The sequence below is a fragment of the Sus scrofa genome, chromosome 3 (genome assembly GCF_000003025.6).
Source record: "Sus scrofa isolate TJ Tabasco breed Duroc chromosome 3, Sscrofa11.1, whole genome shotgun sequence".
In the NCBI taxonomy this organism is placed as follows: Eukaryota; Metazoa; Chordata; class Mammalia; order Artiodactyla; family Suidae; genus Sus; species Sus scrofa.
This window is the reverse complement of record NC_010445.4, coordinates 21,490,886-21,504,550: the sequence shown is the minus strand read 5'-3', so window position 1 is coordinate 21,504,550 and position 13,665 is coordinate 21,490,886. Positions and strand designations below refer to the sequence as shown.

Genomic DNA, 13,665 nt, shown 5'->3' with positions numbered 1-13,665 from the left:
GGTGCGGCCCTAAAAGGACAAAATAAGTACATAAATGAAAAGCAGAAGAACCCCATGTCATTGGTACCGCTACTATTATGCATGATTCAAAGGAGAGAAAACAAAGGGGGCAGAGAGTTTATTCATCTGCTTCACAGAGGAGCTGGGATTGAAATCCAGGCAGCCTCCTGACAAAGTCTGCAGGCTTTACCATTGCCTCTGCTGCCTCAGGGGCCAACCGTCTGTCTACACCCTCAGCCCTGGATCAGCTGATCCGCTTGAGCGCGTGGAGGTGTAGGGTCCTCAGATACGAGGAGACCCCCTTGGAAACATCACTGAAGATGAGTTTACTTCCCATGTGTGGTCTCGATCTGGCGGGGCCCTCCTCATGTTCACTCACATAGGTGGGTCTCCTCGGGACCCTGGTGACCGTGGGAGCCAGGGAGCGGGGAGCTGGACCCTCTATCCCTGCCCAGGAAGAGCTGGCACCCTCTCCAGGTGACAGCTGAGCCAACCAACGCCTTTTCCTGTTGGCAGAAAGCTCAGCAATCCTCACTCACCCCTTGCCCTACCCAGTTGAGATGGAAAAAAAAAAAAAAAAAGATTTCCTTTTCTGAGCCTCAGGGCCACCTCCCACTGAGCCTTATTGCTTTCTCAACACCCTGTGCAGCCCTTTAAAAGAGGCAGAGCCTGCAATGGGCTGGCAGCCCCCGTCCTGGAGATAAGTGAGTCCTGGCCGGGAGAGCAGGTGCGGGTGTCCCAGCCAGCTCAGGTGACAGCCCTGTCCACACGCGCCTCAGCTCTGATGTCTGCAGAGGTAAGTCCACCGTGAGCCTCTTCCTCTGCAGCCTGGGCATCCGAGCGGGTGCTGGGAATTCATCCAAGATTAGGGCACCGGGGGCTTCTTTGGGGGCTCCCCTCCCACCTGTGTCCCTCTCCCGTTTCCCAATTGCAGGCAGCTGCCTCCATGTGTGACCTGGAGTTTGGGGGCATCAAGGTGAAGGAGCCCAGCAAGGGGGGCAGGTGGCGCGAGGGCTGGTATGAGCGATACCTGCAGCCCTGCCTGGTCGAACTGCTGGGCTCGGCCCTCTTCATCTTCATCGGCTGCCTGTCGGTCATTGAGAACAGGCCGGACACTGGGCTGCTGCAGCCGGCACTGGCCCATGGGCTGGCCCTGGGCCTCGTCATTGCCACGCTGGGGAACATCAGGTGAGAACAGCTCAGAGCACTCAGCCTGGTTCCAACCTGGGGACTGAGCTGTTGCAGGGATCCTGGGCACATGCCCAGGAGCCCAAGAGCAGTGTGGATAAGATTGGGGACCGGGGGGGTGGAGGGGCCCGTTTCCATTGTGGCTCAGCAGGTTGAGAATCCAACCGGTGTCCCTGTGGATGCATGTTCGATCCTTGGTCTCACTCAGTGGGTTAAGGGATCCTGTGTTGCCACAGGTTGTGGTGCGGTTTGCAGATGTGGCTTAGATCTGATAGTGCTGTGGCTGTGGCGTGGGCCAGCCGCCGCAGCTCTGATTCGACCCCTGGCCTGGGAGCTTTCATGTACTGCAGGTGCAGCCCTAAAAAGAAAAAAAAAAAAAAAAGAAAGAAAGAAAAAAGAAAAACAATGTGGGTGTAGACTGGAGGGTCAGGCTGCCTGGGTTAGGATTCTTGATTTTCAGCCTGCCAGCTCTGTGGCTTTGGGTGGGTCACTTTTTAAATCCACACTTTGAAATGGGAACAGTAGAGCATTTTCTTTCCTTTTTTCTTTTCTTCTTCTTCTTCTTCTTTTTTTTTTTTTTTTTGGTCTTTTTGTCTTTTTTAGGGCTGTATCCGATGCATATGGAGGTTCCCAGGCTAGGGGTCGAATCGGAGCTATAACCGCTGGCCTACGCCACAGCCACAGCCACGCCAGACCCAAGCCACGTCTGCAACCTACACCACAGCTCACGGCAACACTGGATCCTTAACCCACTGAGCAAGGCCAGGGATCGAACCGGCAACCTCATGGTTCCTAGTCGGATTCGTTTCTGCTGTGCCACAACGGGAGCTCCAGTAGAGTATTTTCTATGTCTTACTTCCCAAGACAACACAGGTATAGTGCCCACCATAAACTCTTCTATTCAAGCACTTGGCAAACAGCAATTCATTTCATTCTCCCAACAACCCCATGGAGTAGGTACAGTTACTAACCTCCTTTTCCAGCGATGAAGGACAGAAGCCAGGTAATTCATCCCAAGTTCATGGCAGAGCCAGGAGGCACATTCCAGCTGTCTGGCTCAAATCCAACACCCCACGGGGGAGGCGGGAGAGTGAAACGATGTGAAGGGCTTTGTTCAGAGCAAGTGCTCAGTCGCTGTTGGCTGCTGTGTTCACACTGGGACGGGGTTTTCGCTCCAGCCCAAGGGGAAGCAGAGCTGTGCAGAAGAACCCACCACAGGGCAGGGAGGGCGCCGAGGGGCTCCTCTTGCATGGCCTTCCCCTGGATGGGGGCTCCACCTAGAGGTGGTGGGCTCCCAGGAGAACCAGCCTCAGTGATGAATGTCTCAGATGGGGCACTTGGCAAGGGGAACTAGAGCATGGTTGGTCTACACTTAATCTTGCACAGAAAACAGATCTGAATAGGGAAATCAAAATGTCTTTTTTTCTGGAGCTTCCTTGTGGCTCAGTGGGTTAAGAACCCCGACATAGTGTCTGTGAAAATTCGGGTTCGATCGCTAGCCTCACTAGTAGGTTAAGGATCCAGCATTGCCACAAGCTGCCATGTAGGTCACGGATACAACTTGGATCCAGTGTTGCTGTGGTTGTGGTGTAGGCCGGCAGCTGCAGATCCAGTTCAACCCCCTAGCCTGGGAACTTCCATATGTTGCAGGTGCGGCCATTTAAAAAAAAAAATATTGCTTCCCTGAAAAGCGGAATGGAAAGAAACTTTAGCATTTCTCCTTAAACATCTAAGGGAAGCTGCAGGTGGAATGAAAAAACGCAGTCTTGGTTCCACGAGGCGTGGGGTTGAAGGCAGCATTTGTCACTGCTTAGCTGGGTGATCTGGGAACGTACCTGAACCTCCCTCTGGGCCATGGTCTAGATGAGGAGATGAATAATAGCTATTTACTGAGTACTATGTATGTAACACTCTGTGTGATCACGCATTACTTATCTTTTCATGTTTTAAAGTTTGATTGAAGTATAGTTGACTTACAATGCTTTGATCATTTCTGCTGTGCCACAAAGTGATTCCCTTATATGTGTACAGACATCCATTCTTTTTCAGATTCTTTTCCCATGTAGGTGATCATCAGTGATCTTTGCAACAGCCTTTATGAGGTCGGGATCACGGAGGCACAGATGGGTTATATAACTTGCCCAAGGTCACACAGCTCTTCAGTGGAAAAGCTAGGGTTTAAACCCAGACTGGCTGGCTGGAAACAGGTCTTATGCAATGCAGGAAACTGCCTACCTGTAATACCGGCCTTTTTTTTTTTTTTTTTTTTTTTTTTTTTTTTTTTCCCTTTCTAGGGCCGCTCTCGTGGCACATGGAGGTTCCCAGGCTAGGGGTCGAATCAGAGCTGTAGCTGCTGGCCCATGCCAGAGCCACAGCAACGCGGGATCCGAGCCAGGTCTGCGACCTACACCACAGCTCACGGCAATGCCGGATCCTTAACCCACTAAGCAGGGCCAGGGATCGAACCTGCAACCTCATGGTTCCTAGTCAGATTTTAACGAATCACGATGGGAACAAAATACCAGCCTTTTTATTCAACCATTTGTGCACAGGGCTGGGCCAGACATGTTAGAACAAGTCCTTGTGTCCAGAGCCGTGGTCCTCGGTCCAGTCTCAGCTCAATGCCTTGTGTCCACTGGGGATGGGCAGGCCCATTGGTGGGTTCGAAACCTCTGGGATGACATGGGGGGTCTGGGGGTCACTGTCCCTCTTACTGGGGAGTGTTCATTCCATGCACCTGAGGCATCTGGGGGACTAACCTTTCAGGATAGCTCCTCCATCTGAGTGGGATTGGACAGGATATTCATGGGGGTAGCAGGGCACCGAGGGGCCTCCTGGCTCTGGGACCTGGGCTGGTTGAGCATCTTGGTCAAAAGACAGGCTCTTTACCCATAACCAATGCAGCCTGCCCAATGGAGCCACCTGGAACCTGCCCTTTGGCTCTAGGTTCGGCTTGTCTACCTCTCCTTCACATCCCAAACTCCAGACCTCAATTCCCAACTTAATCGTCAACCTCTGACCTCACTCCTGATCCCCAATGCCACTTCCATGAACTTCTAGTCTCAATTTATACTCAATACTAATCACACCTTCAGACCAAAAACAGGAATTTTATTGGCTGAGTAGTTCAACCAATCAGGAGCTGTGGCTCAGGGCCTGGTTACTTCTAAGGGGGGCCAGGATGCCCCTCTTGGGCTGTGGACTTGAAGCCCGGGGTCTCATGCTTCCTCTGGGCCATCCTGGGTCTGGGGCAGGAGGAGGCAGAGCTGCCCTCCCCTCCCAGGCCGCCCCTGTATCCACAGCCCCACCACCTGGCACCTCAGTGGAAACGGGCGTTCTGCTTGGGTCAGCCCCTGGTTGACTCTGGCTTCCCGGGGGACTGAGGGGACACAGTGGATGGGCCTTGGCCTCACGACCCCTTCTGCTCTCGTGGGGGACAGTGGCGGACACTTCAACCCTGCGGTGTCCCTGGCAGCCATGCTGGTCGGAGGTCTCCACCTGACGATGCTTCTTCCCTACTGGATCTCCCAGCTGTGCGGGGGGCTGATCGGGGCCGCCTTGGCCAAGGTGGGTGAAGCCCAAGGGGGCTGGGCCGGGGGCTTTGGCTCTGATGGGGCTACTGGGTGAGTGGGGGGGGGTGGAGACGGTCCAATTCTTCTCCTGTTGCTTCCAATGGGACTGGGTGAACCGTTTCTACTGGGGAGGGGACACTCGAAGGGCCTTTGGTTTCCTCCAAACCCACCCTGTTCTGTCCCTATCTGGACACAGCCCTCCCTGGAGAGACCAGGAAGCAGAATTCAGGACTTGAGGTTTCTCTTCCTGAGTCCATTTCTGGCTTCAGATAATCCTAATTTTTTTGCATTCATTCATTCATGCCTTCATTTACTTTTTGTTTTTCTTTTTAGGGCTACACTTGAGGCACATGGAAGTTCCTGGACTAGGGGTTGAATCAGAGCTGTAGCCACCGGCCGACACCGCAGCCATGGCAACACCAGATCTGTGACTTATCTCACAGCTCACGGCAGTGCCGGATCTGTAACCCACTGAGCGAGGCCAGGGATCGAACCTGCATCCTCATGGAAACTAGTCAGGTTCATTACTGCTGAGCCACAATGGGAACTCTCCATTCATTTTACATTCATTCCGCAAACATCTCTCACTAAATACCCACTGAGGGTAAAGGAGGCATGTGATTATTCTCCCTGAGACATTCCTGAACCAACCTCTCTGTGTTCTCCAGTCGTCCTGTCTTTACACTGAGTCACTCTGAGAATTCCCGCTATGTTGCAACGGGATCCGCAGCATCTCTGCAGCGCCAGGATTCAGGCTCCATCCCCAGCCGGGCACAGTGGGTTAAAGGTTAAATTTGTGCCGCAGGTCGCGATGGCACCTCAGATCTGATCCCTGGCCTGCGAACTCCATATACCATGGGGTGGCCAAAAAAGAAAAACAAACCAAAAAACCGAGTTACTGTTCCTTTGATGGGCATTCTCAATGGACTTCTCATCCCAGCAGAAGGCTGGCTCTTCCTCTCAGCCACAGGATTTTCGTGCCAGGCAGGGCCTTCTTCCTCCCTCTTTGCCTGCCTGACTTCCCTTTTTCCTTCTTCCCTTCTCTCTCTTCCTCCTGCTCTTCTTAAGTCTCAACCAGGGGCTCTTCAAGATGGTGGGAGGTGGGAGGTGGGGGGGTGGAGGTGGGAGGTGGGATCCGGGAGATGGAAGGGGGAGGGGGGAGGGGGGAGGGGCGCCCTGGTAGCCTGGCCCTTGGCAGGCGGGGCTTCTTCTGTGGCTCTAAACACCACCCATTGCAGACTTTGGTCTCGAATCCCATTTTGCTGTCTTCCCTGCCTTGATCTTCTCAGGCCCCCAGTCCTTTGAGACCTGTGTTCCCCCGTCTGTATAGAACAGAGCCCAGAATCTTCCTACACTGCTTCTCAGTGGAAAGCAGAGGCCAGAAGCGCCCTCAGGCGGGGCCTCTTGCAAGCTTGTCCAACACAAGGGAGACCCGTGTGGGGGGGCAGCAGCTGCCCTTCTGGAGAGGGCCCCGCCCAGCCGTGGAGGGCACGCCTCTCCTTCAACTCAAGAGGGTCCTGCTTCACCTGAAGCCAGTGTCGGTCCATAGAGGGCGCTCACTCACCATCGGGGCTATTATTATTATTATTATTATTGTTATTATTATTATTATTATCACCCCCACTTCACAGAGGAGGAAGCAGAGGCACAGAGAAGGCAGGACCTTGCCCAAATTCAGGGGAGCAGCAAAGCCCAGCCCAGATTAGGGTCCTGGGTGCAGAAGCTTGTCTGCCCTGCCATCCTCCCTCCCCAGGGGCCATGAAGACCCCAAGGCTGATTTCCTGGGAAGCCAGTGGAGTTTAAAGTTCAGGGCTCATCTTGGTCCCTTGGAAGGGGCCTTTTAGGGGGCTGGCCATGTGTTTGCAGAGTTTGTCAAAGTAAGGTGCGCTGGTATTGGCTCTCAAAGAGGTCATCTAAGTGGCATCTGCTTCAGCCTCACCCCACCTGGGGCACTGCTGGGTTAACTCTTTTTCACAGATGAGCAGAATGAGGCTCAGAGAAGTCCAGTAGCTCAGGCAAAGCCACACAGCAGGAAGTGGTGGGGCAGGGATGCAGATCCAGTATGTCTGACTGCCTTTGACCCTTCCCAGCTTTCAAGGATAGGGTCCCTCCTCTCAGCTCCCAGCTGAGGCTGAGCACATGTCTCTGCAGGCAGTGAGTCCTGAGGAGAGGTTCTGGAATGCGTCTGGGGCAGCCTTTGTGACGGTCCAGGAGCCGGGGCAGGTGGTAGGGGCAGTGGTGGCAGAGATCATCCTGACGACACTGCTGGTGCTGGCCGTGTGCATGGGTGCCATCAACAAGAAGACGCAGGGTCCTCTGGCCCCATTCTCCATCGGCTTCTCTGTCACCGTGGATATCCTGGCGGGGTGAGTGCCCCTGGGCTGTGGGACTCCAGTGCTCAGGCAGGGGCCCAGGCTCAGCGCTGGAGGTCACAGACTCAAATGGTCCGGGGGCAAGGGGAGTGGGCTGGCATGAGGCAGACAGCAGGGAGTGGTGGGGACTGTGGTATTTACACAGGCCACCACCATGCAGTTCTTTTTTTTTTATTATTAAATATAGTTGATTTACAATGTTGTGCCAATTTTTGCTGTACAACAGTGACCCAGTTTTATATATATATAAAATATATTATATATAAATATATATAAACTATATATGTATATATATCAAATATATATATAAAATATATGCTGCCAGCCTACACCACAGTCATGGCAATGTGGGATCCTTAACCCACTGAGTCCAGGGATCAAACCTGCATCCTCATGGACACAGTTGGGTTCATTACCATTGAGCTACGATGGGAACTCCCTACTTTTTAAATATTGTTTTCCATCATGTTCTATACCAGGAGGCTGGATAGTTTCCTGTGCTGTACAGTAGGACCTCATTGCTTATCCATTGTTTTTGTTTTTGTTTTTTTGTCTTTTTGCCTTTTCTAGGGCCACTTCCTGCGGCACATGGAGGTTCCCAGGCTAGGGGTCGAATCAGAGCTATAGCCACCAGCTTACGTCAGAGCCACAGCAATGCCAGATCAGAGTCGCGTCTTCAACCTACACCACAGCTCATGGCAATGCCGGATCCTTAACCCACTGAGCAAGGCCAGGGATCAAATCCGAAACCTCATGGTTCCCAGTCGGATTTGTTAACCACTGCGCCACAACGGGAACTCCTGCTTATCTATTCTAAATGGAATAGTTTGCATCTACCAACCCCAAACTCCCTGTCCATCCCCCCACGCCCCTGGAACAAGTCTGTTCTCTGTCTGTGAGTCTGTTTCTGTTTTGTCAATAGATTCCTTTGTCACCGCCAGTGCACTTCTGAAAAGCTATTTCTATGTGGGAATATGGGCTCCTAAACCTTCTAATTTCATTCCAGGGAATTCAGAAGACTGGATTTTAATGTGAATTTTCTAATTTTTGTAATATCAGCAAAACATTTCTGTAGGCTGTTTATCCAGCCAGTGGGCAGCCAGATTTCAGCCTCGGGCTTACAAAGAGCGTCCCTATCATGGTCTCATTTATCTTGAGACTTTCAGTCTTGGAGAGGGATTAAGGAGATCCGGTTGGGTCGGGGATTATTTCTCCTCTTTTATATATGAGGAAACTGAGGCTCAGAGAGGACATAAGTGACTTACTTAAGGTCATTGGGCAGTGGCACATTAAGTGACAGATATGGGACAAGAGCCCTGCTAAAGGAGATGAGGGATCTCCTTCCTAAGGGCAACCCCTTTCCTTCTCTTGCACATGGAACCAAGCCTAGCCTTTCCCAGCTCTGCCATCCAGCTGTCTTCCTTTGGGAGGGGGAGCTGGGGAAATGCAGGTGCAAAGTTGTGGTAGTGCTTTGCTGCCCCCTGGTGGCTTTGGTTTCACTTACAAGCCTGCTGACATGCATTTGGCATCTGCTCCTGGACAAGGCTCAGAGGGGAAGCGTGAGGCTTGACAGAGGGCCCCAGCTTGAGTGAATGGGGTGGGGTTACAGGCACCAGGACTTGGTGGATGATCCTGGGAACCAGTCGCTCTGTGGGAGATGCTGGGCCCCCAGCTTACAGCACCACAAAGGCCTCAGCCGGGTCAGCTAGATGAAATAAACACTTGCGGGTGGTTAATATGCAAAACATGGGCTCTAAATGCATTTTCTCATTCACCCTTGACAATAACCGATGAGATGTGTACTTTCACCTCAAATGAAACACAGACAGGTTAAACAAAGGTTACAGCTGGGCTGGGTTGAATGTAGGTCGGCTTGACCACAAAGTTCATAGAGCTGACAACTGCTAGATTTTGCATTTGGACTTTGGAGAAGGCGTAGCTCCACCTTCTTCTGCCATCAGTAAACAGGCGCGCCTTGCTGGCCGTTTCTCTAGAAGGGTCTGTGGGAGTGGCAGACCGTCCGCCCAGGAAGGAGTCAAGCCTTTTACCTCCTAGTGTGAAAAACCTCTTGACCTGTGTCTTCTTTGGAACCTCCCAGAACCCCGTGATATAGTAGCTTCGAGAGGGTTTCCAGGTGGTGTGTGAGGCCCAGGTGGGGAAATGAACTGGGGGGAAATGGGGGTCCTTGGTTGGGATTCTGCTGACCCGTGTGGCTGGGTGTTTGCAGCGGTGCTGTGTCTGGAGCCTGCATGAATCCCGCACGAGCCTTTGGACCTGCTGTGGTGGCCAGCTACTGGGACTTCCACTGGATCTACTGGCTGGGCCCGCTCCTGGCCAGCCTGGTTGTAGGAGGGCTCATCAGGTAGGACCGTGACACGGGGTCATGGCCCATCTGGTTCCAGAGCATCCAGGGCTAGAGGGCTAGGGTCTCACTGGGATTTGATGAAGAGAAGAGGGAGCCTTCTTCAGACGCAAAGATTATGGCTCTGGGACCTCTGGTTGCAAGCAACAGAAATCCATCTGAACACAGCTTTTGTCATAAAGGGCAACTCACAGGCTTCCATAACTGAGAAGTGCACAGGTAGCTCTGGCTTTCAGTGGGAGCCCAAACAACTTTGTAAGAGCTTAGTCTTTCTCATAGGCTCTACTGTCCTCTGTGTAGGCTTCATGCTTAGACAGGCTCTCCAGCAGAGGCAAAGATGCCCATCAGGCCCTCCAGGCTTACATTTTAGCAGCTTAGTACCTGGAAACAGAACTACAGCTCGTACACACGTCTTGGGTCTGCTCTGCTCAAGGTTGGCCTGGTCCAGCTTGGGCCGTGTCTGCCTCTGAATCAATCCCTGTAGCCATGGGACCAGGCGGCTTTATTGGCTCTGTTTGGAGCCTGTGTCTAATCCTGGAGTTGGGGTGAGATCTGCCTCACCTGAACAAGGGTATGGACTGAAAGTAGGGGAGGGATAGGTCCCCGCAGGGGTGCTGACACCTCTGGGGAGCCTAGCCACTTAGAAAGCCAGGTAAATGGTGCCCCCAAGAGCACGCATGTCAGGAGAGGCCATTCACATTCACCACGTGAGCAGTGCCCCCTGGAGTTATGCAATGGCTAAAGAGGTAGGTCTTGTTATCTGAAGGATCCTATCTGCTTGGCTCCTCCTCCAGCTCTTTTCTTGTGAACCTCGAGGATCCGTGGGGCCCCACTCTTTCTGCTCCAGGTTGTGCAGGTATACAAGCTGGTACAGCACCCACTGTCTGGGAGAGGACAGGCTCTGGGCTGGGCTGATCTACACTGCTTGCATCGCCGCGCATCGGTGGTGCTGGCTTAGCCGATGGCTTGATGGAGAGCATCACCGATGATTCTTGGATGCTTTCAGAATGGTGGAGATGGGCATCTTCCAGAAAAGGGTTGGAAACCCAGCAGGAGGAGTGTCTCCCTCTCCCCAGGGAGATCTGGCTGTGAGAATTTTGGGCCTGGAGACCTGTGATAAAGGGCCGGGTCTCTCCTGGAGACTCAGAGACCTCACTGGGCAATGTTTTTTTTTTTTTTTTTTTGTCTTTTTAGGGCTGCACTCACGGCATATGGAGGTTCCCAGGCTAGGGGTCCAGTTGGAGCTGTTGCCACCCGCCTACACTAAGCCACGTCTGTGACCTACACCACAGCTCATGGCAACACCAGATCCTTTACCCACTGAGCGAGCCCAGGGATTGAACCTGCAATGTCATGATTCCTAGTTTCTGCTGCGTCATGATGGGAACTCCTTTTTTTTTTTTTTTTTTTTTTGGTAGGTTCTTTATCGGAGATGGGAAAACTCGCCTAATTCTAAAGGGACGGTGAAGCTGAGATGGTGGGATTCCTGCTGCCCCAGGGCCCTCAGTGGCCCCATCCTGGACTGCAGACAAGACAGCTCTGCCTTTCCTGCTGGGGCAGAGCCCCCGAGGAGCAAGTGACCTGCGTCACCTGACTTGGGCCTGGCCTCTCAGGTGGGCCAGGTTCTTCAACTTCCTTTGTGGTCGTCAGAGACCTCAGCCTGGGGAATGTGTTGCCAGCGCCGCCCAGAAGGAGGTGGCAGCAGCACAGCAGAAGAGCTTTTCTTGACAGGGGAGGTCCCAGGAGCAGAAGAATGGTTGGAAGAGGTGGCTGTTTATGTATCTCTGTTCATTTCCCTCATCCCCTTTCTCCTTCTCTTGCCCCCCAATACCTCCGTTCTAGAGCGTCTTCTGTGATCTAGTTCCCTGCTTCCTGAGCTGTCAATCTAGCTTTGCAATAAATAGCCCAGTGTTCCCTTGTGCATCCCCACAGGCTGGCCTTTCCTTTCAGAAATGGACACTGCTGGGGAGGAAGCAGAAGCCGGCTTGGGTCCTAGCTGACCGCAGTCTAGTTAGCTGCAGCCCAGCTTAGTGCAGGGCTGGGGTGGGTACTGAGAGGGTAGATCTGTCTCCCACTCAGCCAGACCTACTGGATCTCTGCCTGGACTCCAGTCAGAATCAGTTTCAGACCACAGACCTTAAGACTCAGATGAAAAGCAGACTCCAGGGTCAATTTTTTTTTTCAGGACCGTACCCACGGCACATGGAGGTTCCCACACTAGAGGTAGAATCGGAGCTGTAGCCGCTGGCCTACACCATAGCCACAGCAACACCAGATCTGAGCCACATCTGCCACCTACACCACAGCTCATGGCAATGGCAGATCCTTAACCCACTGAGCGAGGCCAGGGATTGAACCTATGTCCTTATCGATATTAGTTGGATTCGTTTCCGCTAAGCTACAGCGGGAACTCCCCAGGGTCTGGTTTTATGCAGAAAACAGACTGACCCCACTGCACCCTGGGTGGGGATGAGGGTGAATGAGGGGGTGGGCCAGAGCTGCAAGGATTTCCTAAGGAAATATATAATGAGGCATAATACATGTCTGGAGAGACAAGGGCATTTGGATGGAAGATATGAGTATAACGAATAAGAATAGAAAATAAAAAGACTCATTCTGAACTCAGACCTTACAAGTAGAGTGTCTATCTTCTAAGAATCTATGGGTAGTTTTTGGAAGATGATCATTCTAATACTGCAAAGAAGTGCTAGGGAAAAAGAATTCTTAACAAAAACAACACCCACTTCTACCAGACGAGCAAAATACTCACCTGAGTGAAAATGAAGAAAATGCTCACTGGAGAGAATCACCAGTTTCATAAGAGATGATCTACTGAGAAAATAAATGAGCATTATATAACCAAACATCCAAAACATTCTGGAGAAAAAGACAATCACAAATTGAAGAGTTCCCACCGTGGCGCAGTGGGTTAAGGGTCCGACAGCAGCAACATGGGTCACTGTGGAGGCGCAGGTTCCATCCCTGGCCTGGTGCAGTGGGTTAAATGGATCCAGCATTGCTGCAGCTGTGGCGTGGGTTGCAGCTGCAGCTCAAATTCAATCCCTGGCCCAGGAACTTCCATATGCCATGGATGCAGCCGTAAAATAAAAAAAAAATAATAAATTTTTAAAACCACATTTGAATAACAATAAGCCTAAAGAAATGAAAAGGGAGGAAATAACATGAAATGTTAATATGTTAAAATGTTTAAAATGTGTAAATGTTAAAAAGTTTAAAATCAGAAACAGGCAAATGGAACACTCGCAAGGAGTGAAAAATGTTAAAAGTTAACATATCCTTTGGTGAAATAAACAATGAAATAAACCTTTGGTCAATCTAGTAAAAATATGTATGTGTATACACACATGTACATATAAACACACACAAATACACACGTGCATACATGTGTACAGCTAACACTTATTGAGTGTTTATTATGTGCTTGGCACAGTGCTGAATGCTTTACCTGCATTATCTCATGTACTTCCCACAACAATCCTATGAGGAGGTGTGGTGGGTTGAATAGTGACCCCCCAATTCATGTCCACTTGGGAACTAGGCATCGACCTTATTTGGGAATAAGGGCTTTGCAGAAGTAACTACACCGAGAGGGTCAAGGGGAGACCATACTGGATCAGAGGGGGCTGTAAATTCAATGAGTGACAGAAAAGGTCACACAGAGACACAGAGGAGGTGGCCATGTGGAAGAAGGAGGGAGGCAGAGTCGTGGTGTCATATGACAGTACCTGGAGTCCCCAAGAGTTAGAAGAGGCAAGGAAGACTCCTCCCCTGCAGCCTTTGGATGGGCGTCAACTGCTGACACCCTGCTTTCAGACTTCTGACCCCCAGAACGATGAGAGAATCAATGTCCGTTTTTTTTTTTTTTTCCAATCAACTATGCTTTAAAAAAATTTTTTTAAATGTCTGTTGTGGAGTTCCTGTCCTGGCTCAGTGGTTAATGAATCGACTAGGAACCATGAGGTTGTGGGTTCAGTCCCTGGCCTTGCTCAGTGGGTTAAGGATCTGGCGTTGCCGTGAGCTGTGGTGTAGGTCACGGACTTGGCTTGGATCCCATGTTGCTATGGCTGTTGTGTAGGCCGGTGGCTACAGCTCTGATTAGACCCCTAGCCTGGGAACCTCCATATGCCACGGGAGCGGCCCTAGAAAAAGG

The 13,665-nt window shown here is 51.6% G+C and overlaps 1 protein-coding gene across 1 annotated transcript; it reads left to right on the top strand.

The window, feature by feature from the left end:
- Positions 773-10,987, top strand: AQP8 (aquaporin 8). Its single transcript, NM_001112683.1, is given in 6 exon segments — positions 773-796; positions 935-1,188; positions 4,629-4,755; positions 6,912-7,126; positions 9,360-9,494; positions 10,913-10,987. Coding segments are annotated over 6 exon segments (792 nt in total). The 5' UTR covers positions 773-784; the 3' UTR covers positions 10,962-10,987.